The sequence below is a fragment of the Anomalospiza imberbis genome, chromosome Z (assembly GCF_031753505.1).
Source record: "Anomalospiza imberbis isolate Cuckoo-Finch-1a 21T00152 chromosome Z, ASM3175350v1, whole genome shotgun sequence".
Taxonomy (NCBI): Eukaryota; Metazoa; Chordata; class Aves; order Passeriformes; family Viduidae; genus Anomalospiza; species Anomalospiza imberbis.
Window position 1 is genome coordinate 18,452,697 of NC_089721.1, and position 22,364 is coordinate 18,475,060.

The 22,364-nt window shown below is 37.9% G+C and overlaps 1 protein-coding gene across 3 annotated transcripts in view; it reads right to left on the reverse strand.

Moving 5' to 3' along the window:
• ELOVL7 (ELOVL fatty acid elongase 7) overlaps positions 1-22,364 on the reverse strand; it is a 31,546-nt gene that overhangs the window by 3,528 nt on the left and 5,654 nt on the right. For 2 of the 3 annotated variants that reach the window (XM_068177407.1, XM_068177408.1), the window contains exons 2-6: positions 8,565-8,653; positions 6,459-6,649; positions 4,176-4,256; positions 3,600-3,656; positions 1,795-1,900 (exon numbers count right to left, since the gene is read on the reverse strand). In XM_068177407.1, coding sequence (XP_068033508.1) covers positions 1,795-1,900; positions 3,600-3,656; positions 4,176-4,256; positions 6,459-6,649; positions 8,565-8,634 — 505 coding nt within the window. In that variant the 5' untranslated portion in view covers positions 8,635-8,653. Of the gene's footprint in view, positions 1-1,794; positions 1,901-3,599; positions 3,657-4,175; positions 4,257-6,458; positions 6,650-8,564; positions 8,654-12,748; positions 12,839-22,364 lie in introns of those variants that run through there. The other variant, XM_068177406.1, reaches the window with a different exon arrangement.

Genomic DNA, 22,364 nt, shown 5'->3' on the forward strand with positions numbered 1-22,364 from the left:
GTTCTTACAGTTCAAATATGCATACTTTTTTTGGCTTGTGCAGTGAATATGCAGAAGAAAAAATAAATAGCTAAAGCAGAGAAAAAAGGAACCTACACAACAGTACAAAAATATGCTCTGAAAAGCAACACTAAGCATCGTTTTATAATTCTCTGTTTATATCAGATCAGAGAAAAAACAGCATCTCCATCTGTTGGGTTTTTTACAAACAGATTGAAAGTTTTACAGATGCTGCTGTTTAGAAGGACAAGCACTGATGAAAGTGAATACAAGGTAAACATCAGCAGGACTGAAATTCTTGGAAAAAATTAAACTTATCAAACAACAGTATTTGGAAAGATAAATGTAAATATAAGCAATAGAGTTCTTGGAATACACACAGCTCTGCATAAATATGAGGCACTATTACTAGCAGAGGACAAAATACTTCTTACACACTTTGCTGAAAGTATTTGTTAAATTATCACATGGGAAATTTGAGGAATCTGAGGCAAAATCAGAAGCCCGTAGCTGGTATTCTGATCCAACATCCAGATATAAAGGAGAAAGTCAATCACCTATAAGTGGAAAATTTTCAAGGTTGAAGAGGAAGGACTGTTATTTGCTGCAGGTTTCTCTTTGGAGACCTATAAATACACTGGGGTATATGCTGAGACAACTATTCACGGTTTTATTATTAACTTAATACCACTCACTTAGCAAGTTTTGAGAAATACATAATCAATCCACCACTTTCCTAATAACAGAAACTCAACAGATACAACAGAGGTATATTCAACAAGGAAAAGCTGTACACTGGAAAGGTTCAAAAGATGTACCAATTTTCTGGAGTGCTTTCTGGACCACTCCAGAAAAAAACAGACATAAAATAGACACTAACAGATCAGACAGAAAAACAATGGAATAACTGCTTCACCAATTAATCACCAATTTTCTGGGACAAAAAAAGAAAAAATACAAAACATATTTTTAGGTAAACATGTATGAAACCCCACTGTTTCTCTGTAGACACTCCTAAAAAAGCCTAAGCTGTCCCAAAAATGGATTAATAAATGCCTGTGCATTTCTCCACTCTGTGCTTTTCAGACTATTTTCATGGCAAGTTGTATTTATTAGTGGTTCACACTGATAATGTGGCATAGGAAAATGCTTGCAGACATACCGAGCAGGAAAGCAACAAGTGAAGGTAAGCTGATAGTCGCCAAAGAATTTAAATTCAAAACAATTCAAATATGTTTCTTTAATAAAGAAGGTCCAGCAAAATATTTCTGTAGTTTTGTGAAAGCTAAAGTATCAGGTGTAAATAAATCCCACATATGCTACCTGAAGCCAGTAAAAGAAACTGCAACAAAGACTGAATAATCTCTCAAATAGGAAAAAAAATGAACATAGTCCTCCTCTCCAACATAATTCTAACATCGTAGGGGGCAAAATGGTTCTGAAGCAATTTCAACAGTTATTTGATTAATGTATCTCCCCTAGCATTTATGATTTTTCAATGACTTGTCTTTTTCATCTAATAATGTTTTTGCTTGTACTCAACTCTCTTCTCTGCACCTCTTCTTCCCATAAGAAATCAACACTGAACAAAATGCTATCAAATAGGAAAAATGAGTAATCCCCACCCATTTAAATAATTATGGTGATCTCAGTTGTTCCAAAAAATATTGCAGAAGTCTAAATTTAAAAACACTGATGTTTCCAAGGTGTTTAATTCTTTTTTTTTCTCTCTACCATAGGTAGTTTTCACTACCAGAAGATATGTTCAACCTAAACTCCACTCTCTCTCCATACCTGCAGCAAATTTGACTCCAAACCACCAGGTCCATGGCATGATGGAATGATGAAAGACATGCAGGAATGTAACTTGGTTGTTTTTCTTACGCAGCACAAAAAATATCTGAAACAGTTTTTTAATGAACAGAACGTTACAGAAGATAATCAAGTCCAATATATTTAAAGAAAAATGTACACATCAGTGCTGGTTGCTCACTACATTTAAAAGTTCTTCACAGCTACAGTGTTGGGAGAAGAAGGAAAACTGTGTGACTGGCTATGCAAACAAGTTTTTAAAAAAATTTAAAACCAATAAGTAAAATCCACTTGTGAGATCTCAAAAGCCAAGGCAAGGTTTGAAACCAAATGTCAAAGGTTGAGCCATTACCTACATGTGCAAGATGGACTTGCTTAGATTGAGAAGTCTCTACAAGCATCAGATTTTAAGTCCCCTGAACTATTAATGAAAGGCCATTTGAGAACATTAGCTGAAGGACTAACAGTAGAAAATACTATGTTAGAGAAATAGCACTCTATTATGAACTCTAACTTAGCTACCATTGGAAAACATTAAAATTGTACAGAATATATGTAGGAATTCTTAAATTACATTGACAGGCCTCGTTTTAAAGTACAGGCATCAAGGGAAATGTTAAGGGAACACAGCAAAAAAACCTGTAAGAAGTCAGGTCATGGAAAGGATAGGATCAGATGGCAAGCAAACAAACACAGAAGAAGTCTGGTGTGCCAGAGAAAACATTTGGAACCAGCTGATTTAAATACAGCTAAGAAATTACTTTTGCAATAAAACAAAAAAGTTGATGAGAAACAGGTACCTAGCTGTCTGTATTCGAACAAAACAAATTAAAAAAGAAAAATCTCGGGACTAATTAAAAAGGAGCACTATAAGAAAAGAAAAAGGCTCGGGACTAATTAAAAAGGAGCACTATAACCTGTGGGGAATAAAGGCGAATAGAGGAATACATTTGTCAGGATTTTCCAGTTTTATCACTCCTGACACTTCCATTACCATTCCATTTGCTTTAGACAGCAAGATCTCCCAGTGTTGAATCATGAACATTTGCAGATGAAAAGTCAGCCAGTTTTGCTCAGACGATGTAGAACATCCTCACTGCTCATGAGTCAGCTCCTGAACCATCACTACTGTGCCCCAAACAATAAGGCAAAACCTGCAGCTAATTCCAACACTCAGAAGCTGGTTTGAAAATACCTCAGTCAGTCTTGGGAAAATGGCTGCTGGTGGTGAGTGAGGTCTGCATTCTGCTTCAATGCATTGCTGCTCAGACTTTGCTTTAAACAGGTTAGAGTGCCAGCCTGGCATCAAACATCCCTACAGTCACAACACTCAAGATAATCTCAGGAATTTAGAGCAAGTAGGTATGGCAGTTTTGTCCTGCATTCTGAGCTGCTGATGATATGAATGGGGAAGATAAAATCTGAAGATGATGTGAAAAAAATATTCAGCAGGATCAACTGGTTTTTATCTGCAGTGTTGAGACAAGCATTGCCAAAGCATAACAGATTAGTGTACTCAGCTGTTAAACAGACAAGATATCCAGACTTCCTGAAAATTTAAAGGTGTGTTGTTCCCTCATTAACATTTTTCCTGATAATGAAGGAAGAACAGTGTAAAAAGACAATGAGATACAAAGAGATAATACAGGTAAACATCATTATAGTATTCTAATAATTGAAGATTGGAAGACTAAATAAAAAACAACTTATATTCTCAGCCCTGAAAAGCACCAGTTCTGCTGTGAAAAGGAAACAGCCACTTCTTTTATTAGGCTACAAATACTTACAGTGTCTAATAATTCAATGAACTTGGAAAAGAAGTAAAGCCAACAAGTTCGCACCATCTGCAAGAATAAAAATCAAATTGTCAAACCACAAAAGTAATAGCAGGACAAATGAGTATCTATATAAAGGAAAGAACGGGGCCAAGTTATGTTCCAAAGTTGACAGAAATATTTAAATGTGTAGTTTGATTGGTTTTTCTTTAAAAACACAAAGCAATTTTTAAACTTAAAGGACTTTTAAAACCAACAAAAACAAGCCAATTAATTCCTTACCTCTTTCTTTCTCCCAACCAACCAACAAACCCATCCCTCCAACTCATGTGCTCTACATTATGCAAGAAGGTATCTCCATTTACTGCATTGCACTCTACAACAGTGCATTCAAAAAGCAGGCTGTTCAAAAAGCATTTTTAAAAATGAAGTAATTGTGTAACACATTACTTTAAACAATCTGGTCTAGTGGAAGTTGTCCTTGCTTATATCAGGGGCATTGGAACTAGATGATCTCCAAGGTCACTTCCAACCCAAACCATTCTATCGTTCTATGATAACAATTCACCTTTGTCTTTGGCAACTTACTCTTAGAGCTGTCGGTGACCTCGAGTAGTCAACGATATCACACCGGAATGAGTATCCTGTGGCCCAGCCTGACATAAGAAACTGGAGGAAAAAAAGGGCAAAGATTAACTTTACATCTTTTGAAAAGTTCATTAATTTTGGATTACTTTTGCAATCACTAAGCAGGAGGGGAAAAACAGTATTAAAAACACCTTAAATCAGCAACTTTGTCAATCATCTACCTGTGTTTGGGATAGCTACCACAAAAATCCTTTGCTGTTGCAGATTAATGAATTTCTAATTCCAGGACCACACCCATAGACAAGAATTTTCTTCCTACACCCATTATTTCAGCTTTAGTAACTGAAGAGAAGAAAAAGATGCATCTCAAAACCAGTGTTAAAAAACAACTTACTGCATAAGTAAGACCTCAAAACCAAATATAATTATTTTGAAAATTGCTATCACAGCTAACTATCTTAATACAAAAAAGAATAGAACACAGCATCTTAATACTGTAACAAAACCAGCACAACAGAAAGCCATTGCTAATTATCATTAAAGACAAGGAACAAATCAATATGCATGATGTATTTTTCTACCATATAGTCTCTAAAATTCTGCTTAGTTAAACTTCATGGTTCAATTAGTTTTCCACTCATGAGTGATGAGAAGCTACAACTGAGAGCACATGACCAAAGGATTATATGTACCAAATATTACATAACCTTTTCTCTTGGAATATATTAAAGTTTGTACAAGAGCAACAATATTATTATTCTAGTTGGCTTATTCTACTGCCAGCCACTATGACATCTGTATTTTATATCCTCATGATGCTTCTTATTATCACCATGCATGGTAAGAGCTTCACCTCTCCTAACTGAAGCAGGCTTTAGTCCTTTTAACTTTCTGAAAGAACTGATTGCTTAAAAAAAGGTTTCTTTAGAATACCAGCACTAAAATACCCACCAAGTGACTTGGTTTCAAAAAGGGAAAGAATCAGCTTCTTGCTGACCACCAGACAATAGCAGAAATTCAATTGGCTACACTCTGTCCATGCACTCTTTCATGAAATTGTAACATGGAAGTTTTGACAGCAGACTAATTGAATACTGTGCCAGTGTCAGACACTAACAGAAGTTTAATTTTTTCTTTTGTTGTTTCTTTGTGGGCTTTTTTTGTTTTGTTTATGAGGTTTATAATCAAAACCAAACTTGGAACCAAATTCCAAAGGGAAATTCAGCAATTTTTAAAAAAAAGTCTAAATAGCAAAAGTGTTCATCTTGCCCACCACTTTCCACACAACAGTCATGACACAAAGTAACTGCTGCTGCAGCGCCTTTAGAGAGCTTAGAAGAAATGTCAGGTAGTTCACAGTAACTCATGATAAAATTCATGCAAATTAAGCTAATAGGTACATATCCTGCCAATTTGGCACAGTAATATGTCAGCTTTTTATTACTAGTTTGCCAAACCTGAAATAGTCACATAGCCTGGGAGTCACACACAGGGTAAGTACTAGCACAGTGATACATCACCAAGCAAATGTGTAAGGCTGTCATTCACACAATACCATCAATAAATAGCTACACTTCAAAAAACCCCACCAAATCCCAACAAACAAGTAAAGCCCAACAGCAGCAAAATCTCAACATTGCTTTTGAAAAAAAAAGGAGAATTTGCTATTTTGGGGCTGTGGGGAAAATCAATGTGGAAGATACTAATAATTTGGGCTTAGGGGGGAAAGCAGGGGGCAGAGGTTGGAGGTTTTTTGTTTAGCGGAGTTTTGTTTGTTCATTTAAAGGACAAAAATGCCTTGAATTAGATTTTGTTAACTTCTGTCATTGATTTCTGTTGTTTAAAAGGCAGATCTAACTGAAGATTATTTCATAGTAGACATGCTCTACAGTGTTTGAAACATCAGTTGTTGCTCCTTCCCCTTAAGGGCAGGCTGTCACATTATCACGTAGTAGGACAGAAACAATTACAAAATACTAAGAAAAGCATACTGTCTGCTTTACCTGCTGCAGTACAAAGAATTTAAATTATGAAAACTTTAAACTTTTTAAATTATATATAATAACACAAAATGTTTCATGTTCTCTCTTTCTGGATATGACTTATTCTCTTTGTCCAAGAATTACAAGTTTTGCATACACCTTGAAGGATGATAGTTACTGCCATGACAATAATATTTTTTTGAGAATTGCAGCTTAGGAGTTATATTAAGTTAGTTCAAAAGTTCAAAGTTAGTTGTTAAAGACATGAAATATATGAATACATTACAAACATAGTACTTACTTCATAAGTCATATATAAAGAGAGGGCTACCACACTAAAATTATAAAACGTCATGATCTGCCTGAGTTCAAAAGGTTTTTTATTTTCCATGAGTTTGGGTCCCAAGGAAGTGACAAAATAAACGTAGGTTCCAATGATAAAAGTTGTTGGAAAAGGTGAAGACATGAGTGGCCAGCCTTCCAATCTTGGATCTAGAGAGGGTAGAGGGAAAAAAAAATCAGATGTCTATAGTACTTACTAAAACAGCTACAGAAAAGTATTTAATTCCTGATAGTCTAGGTTTTTCTGTCACTGATCATGTTTGAGAGTCCATTCACCTCAAGTCTATACGGACTGGATCACATGATTTAACCCATGTAGAATTCAGCGTTTCTTTCTTCACATATAATGGAGACACAGACTCGCGAGTGACATGATTTTCTGTCTTTACAGCACAACAAAGCATACACTTTCATATGACAAGAAAGTTATAATACAACAAGCAAATGTTGCAAGTTATTTCACAGTTATGCCAGACAGCTGTATTGCAGAGGCACCTCCTCATAAGCCCACCCCACTCCCTCTCCCTGCAGATGAGGCTGGCAGGTATTTCATCTGAGCATCACCATGATTTCACTGCACCCTTTTGTGGTTCATTACAGAGTCCCAGATCACCAAAGACTGACATATTTCTCCATAAGCAGGTGAACTGACACAAACCTCATGTAGCTTTTATTTTCTTTAATTTTTTTTTTTACACTGACTTTTGGAAGATTTGGTTCAGAATGATCCCAAACTTAACTACTGACTCAGTAAACTGCTGCTTTCATGGTTTCCTGCTGTATTTTAAGGGTAAAATTATACTACTGTTACTTTTGTCAAGTGTTTAATTCATACCCAAATATTTTAAGTCAGCGAATTTTCAACCCACAGCATTCAAGCAACCTTTCACCCATGAGACCTTCTGATGTGGTTAACAGCCACTGGAAGTGTAAAACAGATTGAGGAGGAGAGCACTTTACAATGCTGCTCACAGCTTGTGATGTGCCAGTGCTGCTGCCCACAGAACAAGGAGTACTGTGACCCACAGCATGAGGAATCTGCTCAAGTGTGTTGCAGGAGAACCACCATCTCTTCACAACTGACTTTTTGTTATATCTACCCTTGCCCTGCTCCTACCAAACCTTTTCCACTGTTCTTCCCAGCCTTATCCTGAGAAAAACATGTTCTACCACTAACACTATGATACAAAATGCCAAATACAAGCACTGTTGGGCATGGAGACAACTCAGGGTCTGGAGTCATGGACACTGCAGCAGAAGTGCTTGCTCCATCTGAATCCACTTCACCCTGTGTGTCATACTAATTAAACTCCCTGCTCACTTGCGGGTTCTGCTTTTACGGAACAAGAAAATATAAATCACTAGTCTTATCTATCAAACCTTAACTACTTCTCATTTTTTTCCAGGAATTAGCTAATCGCTGTCACTATCTGTGTACCACAGTGAGAAACACAGAGACTGATGGGTCTTAACCCAAAAATTGAGGTCTTCTCTATCAGCTTTTGGTAAGCAAAAAGAATAAGAGTTGCAACATAAAATCAAAGTGGGATTAATATCCCTTACTAACTGCAACAAGAGACAAACATCCCTTTTCAAATTACCACTGTTACAGAGTTAATTACTCTGAGGATTAATTTCAAAATACTGAAATTTATCAGGGCTTGGGTTTTTTTTTTCATTTTGCAAAAGCAAAATGCAGTAACGCAATGTGCATTAATTAACAGATAAAATGCAATTATTTGGTAATGAAAGACAGTTAAAACTATACATTCAGCACCATAGGAAAACTCAAACTATATATTCAGGCAACCAGAGACACTTACAGGAGAATCACTGTCTGCACTTTACTTACTCTGACTTTAATTCCATAAACTGAGTTTTGTTTACTTCCTAATTTAAAATGCAGAACCTAAACTGTCATGTTAATAGGTTACCTGGCAAATCTTACAAATATTCACAGGATGACAAAGCTGCTTCTAAGTTGATAAACAGCACACCTAGCATAGCTACATATTGCTATCCAAAATTATTGGGAGTTAGTAAGTTTTAGATTTAAATGACTCACCGGCATCTTTAATCCATTCATCATACAGTAGTATAGCCTTTGATGTCAGATTGCTAAAGGCCATTCTCATTTGATTTTTATGATGCTGCCTGCAGAAAACAAGGTGAAACAGAATTATGGATTTTTGTCAATAAAGAAAGATTAATAAAGCTTTTTGGGTAAGATTTTCAGGAAACAGAGTGATAAAAAAACAGAAAAGGCTAACAGAGCACCATATGTCAAATACAGATCAGGAAGCATTAGCTGGCCACATCCAACTATCCTTGGGTCTAATTTATAGCAGAGGTGCTATGCACAACAATATGATTTTGCAATCTCTACATACAAACCAGGTGCTTGCGTGCCATAAAGTGTTATCTTAAGAAACTGTGCTGTGGTTAACCATTACAGTTAAGAGGTAAATATGAATAAACAACAGATGCTTAAATTATTTTTTATCACCATCTCTACTTTAAGTCCAAGCCACTGATATATGAGGAAGTTCAGCTTTGCAACATTTATTATTGAAAAAAAAATTCTAAATAATATGTATTTCTAAGGTATGTGGGAAGGAGAAAAGGTACCAATATGTCAGCATACTCCTTTTAAATACAGTAATTATCCATGTTATAATTAGTATGCAAATCCCACTCTGATGAATCAACTGTTTCCACACCAGAATCATGCAATGTCATAGTACCAATGGCAGCACCATTAACCCACAAAAATTATCCAGCACATCCACTTTGCATGCAGTACCTCCTACTTATGTAAAACTTTTCAGAGAAGTATTCGTATATGAATACTGATTTTTGCTCCACAATCAAACACTCATCAGCCCTTCCCTTGCCTCATTTCCCCTAGAAAATACCTTTTAAAAATCCCAGCACATTTGATGGTGTTTTTCTCATACCGACTCAGTGTCTCACTTTACCACATGAATTCTCTCAATACCCCTGCACAATCTTCACACTATTCATCTTTATTAGTAGTAGTTTTTCATTATTTCAGGCTGCAACACACCTTGATAATCAGCTCCCTTCCTCTGGCAGCCATTCTGCATCTCCTCCAGCCAAGCCAGCTGCAGGTTCACAGAGCCAGTTCTTCCCTCATGCATCGCTCTCCTCAGATCTCCCCACTATCATCTTCTCATTTATCTTCACCTTAACAGTCCAGAAAATCAATTTCACCCCTATTTCCACTTCTACAAGTACATCCTGTTCACTGTCATTTCACAGGAATGTGAAATGACACTCACACTTCACTGCAAGATGCAACATAGACAAGCCTGCCTCCATTAGAGTTCAACTGATCTACTTCATCTCCAGTCTCATTTTGCTGCCCACTTGTTTTCCCGGTTGCACTTCTGTCCTGTCTCTTGAATATGTGAAACCACTACCAATTTCATATTTAGAAAATATTCCCTCTGCAAGTCTCTTTTAAGTTCACATTTTCTAGAAATATCATCCTCCAACAATCAGCATTTCCCAATTCAATGTCACTGCCTTCACGCTGATCATTTTCATGCATCCTGTATTCATATTACAGTATTTGCTTCTGCACTCTATGCATCGAAAGGTGCTGACAAAACAAGAAGTAGGGGACATCCTCTTTCTTTACGAATGGAAACATGAGGAGCACTCTTGCATTTGACACTAGCAATCACATGAAAGAAAGGATTTTATGGTTAGAGGCAAATTATAAATACTGTTGTCACCTTTCTCCATAAGCCAACTATGGATGATATTAAACACACGTAAATCCAATCCTGTCCTGAACACCAGGTACTTCAGAGTGCTCAACTGTGACAGCCAAGCAATTCAGCCATAACTGGTGCTGGGGAGGAACCATTAAAAATGTTTGCTTTATAAACAACCATTGTATTAAATTGTTGGACCGATTACAGTAAATTATCCTTTTAATCCAGTATTCTTTCTGTTTCAGACACATGAGAACAGTCTGTCAAGAGAAAAAGCATGGCGAACTGAAAGTACTTCATGCTGTGGTTATAACAGAATTCAACCAAAGCCCACAGAAACCTTGCACAGAGCATGGCTCAATTTTTTGACAAATACATTCACTGGGTACAAATAATCATAATATATTTAACTGGTTCTTTGGTAAGAAAACTGGCTTACTGATTTCACTGCCACTCAGTTTTCCCACCCTTGCACTACTGCAACTCAGACTGGCTAGCTCAACATGCTGACTAAGACTGAAGTTGAACAAGAAATCTGCTTCAAGACATGCTCTTAAAAATCCAGAAAATCCAATGTCGATTCTGGCACTAAATCAACTGCCACATAGTATCGGTGTATTTGGTTCGCATAGCCAAGCTTTGGTGGGGGGTGGGCTACAGGGTGGCTTCTGTGAGAGCCTGTGAGAAGCTTCCTCAGTGTCCAGCAGAGCCAGTCTCTGGTGGCTTCAAAGATGTATGTGCCACTGGCTAAGGCTGGGCCAATTAGAAATGGTGGTAATGCCTCTGTGATAACAGATGTAAGAAGAAGAAAAAAAAACACCCAATGGTTGTGCAGTTGTAATTGCCACCAGAGAAAGACAGAGTAAGAACATGTGAGAGGAACAGCCCTTGCAGACACCCAAGTCAGCACAGAAGGAAGGGCAGGAGGTCCTCCAGAGGCCAGAGCTGAGGTTCTCCTGCAGCCCATGGTGCAGACATGGTGAGGCAGCTGTGGCCCTGCAGCACATGGAGGGCCATGGGGATGCAGAGATCCACCAGCAACCCCTGGAGGAGACCCACACTGGAGCAGGGGGATGCCTGAGAGGAGGCTGTGAACCCATGGAGAGAGAAGGCCACACTGGAGCAGGCTGTGGCTGAAGGACTGCACCCCATGAAAGAGTGAGTGACGTTGCAGCAGTTCATGGAGAACTGTTGCCCATGGGATGGACTCACACTGGAGAAGTTCATGGAAAAGTTCTGGAGAAATTCTCCCATGGGGGGAGACTCCATGCTGGAGCAGGGACTCCTTTCCCTGAGCAGCGGCAGGGATATGTGATGAACTGACTACAACCCCCATTCCCCATCTCCCTGCACCAATCTAGGGGGAGGAGGCAGAGCTGGGAAGGAGGGAATGGTGGGGGGAAGTTGTTTTCAGATCTCATTTTACTTCTCATTATTATGCTCTGATTTAGTTACTAATAAATTCAATTATTACCTTTAATTTGAGTCTATTCTGCCTGTGATGGTATTTGGTGAGTGATCTTTTCTAATCCTTATCTTAACCCATGAATCCTTTGTTGTATTTTTTCTCCTCTGTCCAGTGAAAGAGAAGCTTTGGTGGGCATCTGGCACCCAGACAGGGTCAACCTACTACAAAGGGTTTGAGTTGTTGATTATGACACCCTCTTACAGTTGTCTTTCAATAACTGCAAATTCACAAATACACAATTCTTTACATTTACCCACTTGACTCCTCCACTTTAATTTTTGCATCAGAAATCAGAAAATGTGGTGTCAGCATTTAAATAGCAACTCTTATGCTTGCTAGGCATTGAGGCCAAATGCAAGACTTTTATCTGAAATCCAGCTATTTCCAATAGATTTCTTGTAGTTATAGTAGAAAGGCAGATGATGAAAATAGTGAACCTGGCCCTTGCCATACTGATGGTGAGGGATTTGTCCCAACTCTCCTCACCCCAGCACTCACAGCTCTTCTTCCTTTAAAACAGTCCTCCAAAGTTTAGACATCAGAGGTTCTCAGCCTTCAAGATTTCTTTTCTTTTCATAGTTAAGCAATAAGCAACTTCACCACAGTTACTGAACTTTTTCTGAAAGTTTCTTGAGTTCAGTAACTCTGGAGTTCAGTAACTTGAGAGAAGGATTTACACAGAAAGCAGCCCCAGCCTCACCACTCAATAGTGAATGATCTGAATCTAAAGGTAAACGAAATGCAATAAGTTACTTCAAATTGCTTTAAGAAATAATGTCTGCAAGAAGGACAGTGCTGTTCAGAACTTTCCTACAGTTAAAAGATTTATTTAAAACCAACTTTTATGTATGATATTACTATTTCACTTTCAATGTATTTTACAATTCTACCTATTTTCATACCTAGCTACCGCATTTTCCTTCATAAATCCACTGCTGTGAACAACAGTTTACATTAATATTAGGTTCTCAGGGTAATTATTTGTTAACCACCTACAAAAGGAGAGTTAATGGCAGCATGAAAAATATTTTGTCTTACCTTGTTACACTTACTTCACACATATTCATACACACTAGAAAATAATATGATCAAGGCCTGCTTTTTTTAATGGAAGTATAAAAAAAAAAGGAAATCACATACCTATACACAAGATAAACAACTAGCTTGTCCTTCATCAAAAAAAACAAACCATTTCTGAAAGACTGGTTTTTTACAGTACAACTGTGTTGTTAAGAAGTAAACTGATAATGCTTTGACTGTAATGCAGTCTTCCAAAATGTTTGGCGGTAGGCTACAGAAATTATCTTCTAAGAGACTGGAAAGAGTTCACCTAAGGGGACAAAGAGTTGGGGCCAGAGAAGGCCATTTGTTAAATACACAGTTTTAGTTCTTCATACTATAAACTCATCTGCCCGTTAAGCATTTGTGTAGCCTTAGTTCAGTCAGGAAAACATACATTTGGTTTACCTACCTGCTAATGTACTTACAGAATCAGTACATCAGCACTTTTATTTCCAATCTTCCCCTTTCTGCTCATATCAAAATTTAAAAATGCCATTAAAATGCACAATAGATTGTCCAGTGTGTATCAAACTCTCACAATTAGGTAACACAAACAGACTCATTTTCAAAATTGGGTCATTTTAAACAATATATTGCCAACAGTTTACATAAACTCAAAAATGCAGTCATGTAAGTATTCTGACCAGCTTGAAAAGTTCTAAATAACAGAGACAGTCCTCTCAAACACATGCAATTGGAAAACAACTTTCAAAATCACCTAAAAAACGTATCCAAGATATTCAGCTCTTCAAAAGAAATAAGAACTACTTTTCTTTTTTTCAATGGAAATAACACTGTGTACCTAAGTTCAAGTCAGTGTAGCAGCATAATTTCTGAAGATATATTTAAACAAATGTGCCTCCACCACTGTAAGAAAAGGAGGTATAAGTGAGGCAAAGGAGGAAAGTGTTTGTGTTAAAGAGCAAAGTAATCTGCTGTGCTCTGGTTGCCGGCAGCTCAGCAGACAGCTGGAAAAGCCCACTAACTGCAGTTAGTGAGCTAAGGGATACAACTTGGCAGAACCACTTCCAAGTTGGACCATTATCTTTACTGGAGAGACAAGGGCAGATAAGATTGTTTACAGCAACAAAAATGCCACAAATACTACAGCAAACCACATGAGAATGTGTGATGATGAGAAACGGTGAGGAAACAAGCTATTGGAAATGCTCAAGTTCACTTAGCTCACAAAACTATTAGTGATTTTTATAATGGGAATCACTGGCATGCCTCAAATATTTCTAATTTTTAAGTGAGAACAAGAAGTTTCTCATATTCCTTTGGTTAACCTACAAGAAAGATATTTGCCATTCTTTATGCTTACTTATTTCCCCTACATAGTTTTTAAATAATAAAACAGATATCAAGATTTGCTTTTAAATTGTAATTTTACAAAAATTGTTTTATGTTAATGGCTACTAAATAAAATAAGCATATAAAAGAACTCCACCAAAAAAAATACACAAAAAACAACAACAAAAAAGGAATTAAGCAATCTAATATAAGCTCTGTCACTCCAAAAACAATTTTTAATTCAGCATGAACTTAAAACACTCAACATTAAAATATACATTAGAGAAAAAAGCTTATTATGAAAAAGACAGACAAGATACTTTTACAGTGATCCTTTAGAAAATGTCTGAAGATTATGACAACCCAGGGCAGAATTCAGTGCTCTATTTTCCACCCAGGATGGGCCTCAAAAACAAAGCTTCTGGAGTATCACAGCTAGCCCAGTAAGACAGTGATGAGTGGGGGATTGTCTACCCTGCAGACCCTACTGGAAGAGGGGGAGAGCCTAGAGCAACATTGACACATGCAGGTCTGATTTCAAAACTATACCTTAAGAAATGGCAGGTACAATTATGAAACTTTCATGTTTCAGAATCACTTTGTATACTGTTGTTAATTCTGCTTTTGAAGTTTAGAAGGTAATTAAATTAGGACATTTCGCAGATGGTATCTTAAGATTTACCTGGGAAATACCAGCTCTGCCCTTCCTATTTCCCAAGGCTGTGTGTTACATAATTGCAGTATTTTAACTACATTACTCCCTATGTCACATGGCAAGTAACTACAAACTGCCTATTATATTACACGGATTACTCACCTATGTTCTGCAACAAAGTTTTAAACTTTAGCTGGGTGTCACCTGTTCTTACGGATTTTGCTGAGAGAAGTTTCTGTGACCTTTTCCATTTTTATGTTGCCTTCTCTCAACCATCCAGCCCAGTTTGTGAGAGACTCATCTCATATGCAAGTTTGCTAAATCCTGCTTAAAATTAGATGACTTTTTCCTCTTTGAAAATATTGCTTATAAACATTGCCCTTGCTAGATGACAGTGGATATCCTAAAAACAGGTTACTGAGGCTTAGAAACTTTATTAGACGTCTTCTAAAATTCCTCACTGGAACTATTCAATAAGATATCTAATGCTTATCTTGCGTAGTCATCATTACTGAATTTTTTACATAGCACCTCTTTATTTGCTTTTTAAACTAGCATCAAATCCTTTGCTTTTTAAACTAGCATCAAATCTGTTATTCAACTAAAGTACTCTAAGTAGCACAACTAGTGAAAACGGGTTTCATTTCAACCACACTTCACATTGGTTTTTGTCTTTCCAATGATTTCGCAATCTGCTGCTGTGTAAAATAAAGACCAGTTTGTATTTGCTTTCACACCTCTCTATAAATTGTTAAAAGAATAGATACTGAAGACTTCACAGCAAAGTTGAACAGTAACAACAGGCACAGAAAATTCCCTTCTTATGGGAACAATTTCAGGAGTATAGCCCTGCTTTGTACCCAGCTCCCAGCCAGAATTACATGGGCACTCTCCTGGATCACATACACTGAACCAATCACCAGTATCTGAATGAGGAAGGGCCCCTGTGCAGTCCAGTCCCATAGCATCAGTGACAGTGGGTCTCCACCAGGCAGCTGCAGGATAAGCCACAGCAGTTCCCCAATCCAAATTAAAGCTTAGGCTTTGAGAAAGAAAAAAAAATTATTATTTCTCAGTCAACTCATACCTGAAAGGCTGAACTAGCTTGTGCAAAGGAAACATTAAAACTCACAAAATGAAATGTCACAGAAAGGGAGAAAACTGGGAATAATAGCCCTGTCATAGATCCCTTTAAGCTGATAATGAAGTCATGTAGGGAAGCCACATCATCAGCCACTCCCGCCTACTCATAGACAATCCTGTACTAGATAACTAGTCAATCATTTCACATGCTCCACCTCAAAAAGTTATCACACTCTTCACCAGGGACATTCTACAAGATGAGATGTGAAGCCACAAAAATTACATTGTGCTACAGTAAGGCAGGAAAAGACCTGTCATCATCAGTATCTTAAATATCTTAAATATGTCACCTGAGGTTGCAGGGATGCATATGAAATTATCCTAGGGACTAATCTTCTACATCACATAGAAAGACTTATCAAGTCTAAATAGTTATTGCAACCATAGCCTGGAAGGAATTTTCTTTACAAGTCTGAATCTACTTATCAGGTTAAATCAAGTAGGAGACTCTAGGCACATCCCTGAAAAAGTTCTCAGTTTCACTTAGGACATGAGCACCACAGACATCACTGTATCTTCACCAATTTTCTTTCCCCATGCTTCCAATGTTTCAGAGAAAACAATAGCAGGGGTAAAGTTCCTAAGATTCAGCTTGTTTCAGTGCTCCCCTGCCTTTAGCAAAAGCTCTTTATTGAGCATTTAAATATCAGCCATCCTTCAGCCAACTAGTCTCACCTACCTACACTGCTGCAGTGAGTGGCTCCTCATACAGCTTAGAACAGCTCTTCTCCTTGGTGCCCCAGTGCACAACTTACACTTGGCTCCTTTGAGTTTGATTCTAGCTCAGTGACACCAGCTCACAATGTCACCTAGACCCACATACACAGTGACTCCTGAGGCACACACAGCATGACAACTTTCACTTACAAGTCAAAATAAGGTTGTTAATGCAACCTCAATTCCATTAGATAATGGTATATCATTACCCTTCTCAAAGGCCTTTGGTAATCATTGATTTAGTAACTGGGCTATATCCGACCCAGGTTAATATCCTCCTTTCCCAAAGGATTTAGACTTTCCTGTTTCCTCCTTACCTTATTGTGCAACTAGGAAAGCAGCACTTCAGATTTACTTGAAAGACCAGATCAACTAAGCTTTAGGTCATTTTAAACAGACTTTCACAAAACATGAACTAAAGGCTAGAAAGCAGTAACACAATCTAGTATTTTCAGCCATGCTGCACAATCATGCTAACTCATACATCCTGTGCTCCCCTGCTCCCTGTTAATCTACAAGCCAACATCTTCCTAACAATACAGAGCTCTTACCCATTCTGTTTGTTTTTCCTTCACAAACAGCTATAGTAGAGACGGTTCTGATAAGGATATGTAAGAATTATTTACAGCTGTGGTGTTTCTAAAGTGTATGCACACCATTAGTAACCAGGCAAAACAGAATCTGGAGATCTGTACTGAACTAGAGGGGAAGGACTGCTATTTACCTGCACAGCAAAAGATAACACAGACTGGGTTTTTGAAGCTGCCTAGGAAGCACATTTTTAATACTCAGTTTATATATAAGTTCTAAAAAGAGAGAGGGAATGCAAATGCCAATAAATAAATACTTTGAATGAAAAGGATTAAAGGCGTCTAATGTCTGAAACTGTCCCCTTCTCTTAGCAGCAAGCTGAGTCATTGAGTTGGCTCCACCATATCACCTACCCTAATTCACAGTTAAGAGTTAACTGAATGTAAGGCTCTCATACATCAAATTAATCTCAATAGAAGCAGTTTGCTACCAAGGGCTTGGTTTGTGTTTACCCACCTCTTGGTAGAACAACAACATAAATTGTCATTAAATAGTCACAGTGGGGGTCACTCCTTGGAAGCTAAACAGAAACAGAAAAGCAGAGCTAGACTTCAGCTTCCAGAGAAGACTCCTTACAATAAAAGGGAACAGGACTCGTTACATAGGTAGTACCTTGCTAACCTAGCCAATGCCAATGGAAAAAAAAGCAGACAAGCCTCTTTATTTACAAAGACATATCATAACCAAGTAATCAATGGCAATGTACCAGCTGGTATTCAGCACTAGGGAAAAAAAAACTTACACCATAATTTTCACTTGCAGTAGACAAAGACAGGTAGATGGGGCTGTCTTTGTAAATGAAAATACATCAGAAAGGAGTTTTATAGGAAGAGGAGATGGAACAAGAAGAGTAAATAATTACCTTAAGAACACAATATTCACCTTAAGAAAGAAGAGGTGAGAAAGTAAAGTGAAAAATATTCATAATTATTAAAGGAAGAGGTGTTTTTCCACAGTTAAATCCTGTGTATAGCATACACTCAGCTCTTGTCACTGTAGTTGCCATGGCAAAACAACATTGCAAAATCAATGCCATTTTATGGAATTTTTATTGAACCAGCTCCAACCTTGCTGGGTTCAGAATATTAGTAAGTAGTAACACTGATAACACCCGTCAAGAGTTGCAACATACTATTTTGTACACCCTCTAACGCAGCAATTTACAGTAGTTGCACTGCTCCCACACCACTCTCTGATGCTGACGTGAGCTAATTTGCTTTACCATTGTTTCCCACTGCCTTGCACTTGCTCAGGCTACCCACCACCCTCTGGGTCCTGAGCCGATATCCTAGGCAGCAAAATAATGCATTCCTTCTGCTCCTATTTTGCTTGCATTGCAGTAGGCAGGCATAAATTTTAAAGGCAGCTGACCTAGAACTGACACCCTCCCTTCCCTGCCCCCTCTTTTTAAGCTTCCATGCAGCATAGTGGACATGCTGCTGAGCATTGTAAACATCAGCAACTGCACCCTCCATGGGAGGCTCTTCCAAGACAGCGGGAACCAGCTGTGCTGGCACCTTTGGCAGACTCGCACAGTGCAATGTGACCTTTTGGAAGTGTGACACGGGCAGCAGCAGCACAGTGACAGGTGATGGCAGAACTTTCAGGTGACAAAAACTACTTTAAAGGAAATGTCCTAAGTGATTTTTAAACTAAAGTCTCAGAACACTCCTCCTATCCCAGAAAGCATGCTGACAGTATCATTAAAAAGCTGCTGCTCCCACGTCCAGTCTTGGCAAATGTACTTTTTGGAGCACTCCAGGAAGCAACTACACTGCTACATCCTAAATCCTTCCAGTCCAGAGCTGGCAATTTATACAGCTGCAGCTAGAAGGTTCAAATCACTGAGGGATATGCAGGGAGGTAGACAGGACTTAGGTTGTTGTTGTTTAAATTAACATTCTTCAGCATGATGAAAGGTTTGGTTAATCACTATGAAACACACTCATGAGTATTAGTAACAGGCAACCCATGAAGGCACATTATACCCTGTTTGGAGACACAGGCCTCTCAGTCAGAACAACTAAATAGAGCAGTAAAGTCAATTTCTCCTGGCACTCCATTTTTTATATCTGCATCACATAGAAGGTCTCCACTTAAAAAAAAAAAAAATAGGTAATTAGCTTATATTTACACCTGACCAAAGTTACTGTGGAAGGGAAAAAGTGAAATACAGTCTCTGAAATGGAAAAGCCAGATGTTTCTATCATACTCCATACTCAGTGGAGGTATCACAATGGGGTGCAGAATGGAAATGGACAGCAAATAGGTCTGAAGTTTAAGGATAACTGGAGAAAATTACCCCACAGGCTCATCCTGAAGTCAAAGCCACTTGCACTGTGATTATATGTTGAATCCAGAGATGAATGCATGGAAATTAGTACATTATAAACCTCCATTTGATTATATTCAAAATTTGAGTAAGCTTTTGGGTACCACTCCAGCCATCTTAAATGTTGCTTACACTACTTGCCTGATAACTTTCCCCAGTACCTTGTCCTTTTGAGATGACTCACCCACTGGAGGCAGATCCAGTTTGACAGCTTGGGCACATGGGGTGAACACAAGAATGGGAGCACCTTTGCTTTCACACAGTACTAGCAGCAGTTCCAAAAATACTCTTTCCACTTGCTATGCAGATACCCTTCTAAGGACTATGGAAGTGCCAGACTGGTTCTTATGACAGACTTGGAGGCTAGAACTCAAGAAATAGTATGAAAGACGAATATTCGTAGTTGCCTATAAGCATTAGAGTGAGGAAACATCCAGACACAGTGACCCAGAGCAGGCAAAGGCCTACAGAGACTAAAGAAAAAGGTTGCACAGGCAACACAATGTTGTATGGACAGTAATCAGAAAAACCTCAACAGCTTGCAAGAAAGCAGAACTATCCCTTACCTAAAAACATTAACTGGCTTGATCAGCAAAAGTATCTAACAAGATTTTTTTAACTAGATCTTGTTATAAAAATCCAACCTTAAAAATTTATAATTTTTCATTCAAATTCCAAGAAATCAAAACAGAGGTTGATATTATGGGCAAAGATACATTAATGACAGTACCACAGATTTAAGTACACAGCTGTGAAGGCATACTTCTGCTCCAGATCTTGTTATCTAGACCTTAGTTCCTCTGATAATAGGGATTTCTAAAAGTCTTCATTATTTTGCACTTTCTGGAAGCTCATGAACAGCACAAAAAGCAGCACTGTGAAGGCCATGAATTTGTAACTCAAAAGCTTTTTTAAATCAGCCTGGAACACCAAAAGGTAAGTTCACAGAGAAGAAGAATCAAACAACACATCCATGTACAAGTTTAATCACAGGTATGTAAGGATTTTTCCATCTTCTATCAATATTTTCCACTATCACAATAGAATGCACTTTTTACCATCTTTCCAATCATTTGAAGACCACCCAGGACCACAAGACATCTCTGCAGTTTAAAATAAAACAGTTCATCCAGACAGCATGTAGGGATGAACCAGCTATGTCTGGGCAAGGCAACTGCACTTTTTTTTGTCCTCTTTTTGATCCTGAATGATTGCCAAATATAAATAGCTTAAAAAAAAAAAAAAAGAGATCTCATCAACAAAGTGCATTAGGCAATGGATGTGCAATGTCAGAATAACACAGGAGACAATAATACTACCAACAAAGAAGCTTGGCAAGCAGCAGAGTACTCAGCCTAACACTAATGTTCCTTTGAAACACCAGCATACTAGAAACAGACAAGTGTCTAAGAGTCCACTCAGCATGCTACAGCAGTAAAACAGAAGAAAACTGAACTGTCTCCAATAAAAAAGAAAATTAGACTTACATGTAGCTATGTTATCAAAAGCAAGTTATCAAAAAAAGTCTTAGTATTTTTGACATATAGGCTTCAATGCCTTGCAGAAGAGGTCAGTCAGTGGGTTTGGTTCACTCTCTGAGAACTGGTTCACTCACTCAGTCCCCAGAGAAAAAGGGGCATGTCTTCTACCAGTTAACACAGCAAAACTGTAAGCAAAACCAAAGTGTTGTGTGCTGGTTCAATATTCCAGTTAATATGCAAAACCAGCAGGCCACACCCCCCTTTCTGAACCTAAAGCAACACCGTAGCCCTCATCAGGAAAGCAAATGTGGTTTGCTTCTGCTCTTCTTCTGCCTCACTTCAGGATGACTCTATTGCTCACATTTAAACCAAACAATTTGCTTTTACACACATTCTTTCTCTTACATATTCATTATTCAGTTGCAGGTTCTTTCAGCTGACCATAGCCAAAAAGCATGATGCCATCCCCCTAACTGGAAAGGAAGACTGGATCTCTTCCCACAGCAGTCATCCCAAAGAATGAGCCAAGGTCATATAATTTCACGGTCTGTGAAAGTGACTCCCTCACATATCACAAAAGTCTTTCTAGATTCAATCAAGTTTTGTCTGATGCTTCAGCACCTTGGATGAAAGCAACTGATGAAATATCACATTTTACAACAATATGCATAAAGTCTCTACAGGATAAAAGCAAGAACACCAGATTGCACAATTTCCACACCTCCAGAGGCAATTTTCCATTCCATACTTTTAAATGTAGTTCAAATGGGGTATATGAGATGTTCAGTTTTTAAGTAAAATAGCAACCTCATTTCAAAACTGGGAAAAATTCCAAAGCAAACCAGAACTCAGCATGGTCCAGTCCATGTTCAGGAACATTTTCTCCACAACTTTCTGATAAGCTTCCCTAATGATCAAGTGGATCACTTCAGTTTACAAAAAGCTGTTTCAGGATAATCTGAAATTCAGATGGAAAATACCCCTTAAGATTTCAAGCAGTCATTAAAGGACTAGTTGAAGGAGGCACAGAGCATTCTATTCTTATTCTATTCTAAACCTGTATTTTACATTCCCGTCTCTTTCTAAAATCTGTCATGCTTCTAGTTAGAAGTTAAACTGAGTGAACTCCCTAAACATCAGAGCTATGGCGTGAGGCTATTTACAGCCTTGTCTTAAAGTTTTTTTTCCTTTTTCATGTAAAAACAAACTTAAGCAAACTCCTTAACAACCTGACTTGTTACAGAACAACGGGTGCTACAGAAACAGTGTTGTCAGCACAGCAGAAATAATGAGAGTGATTGTAACAAGGCTTTTGAGAAGTGCACCTTACAAGTAGTTTTATGAAAGGTTTCACTTCAAAGTTGACAATGAACATTTGAG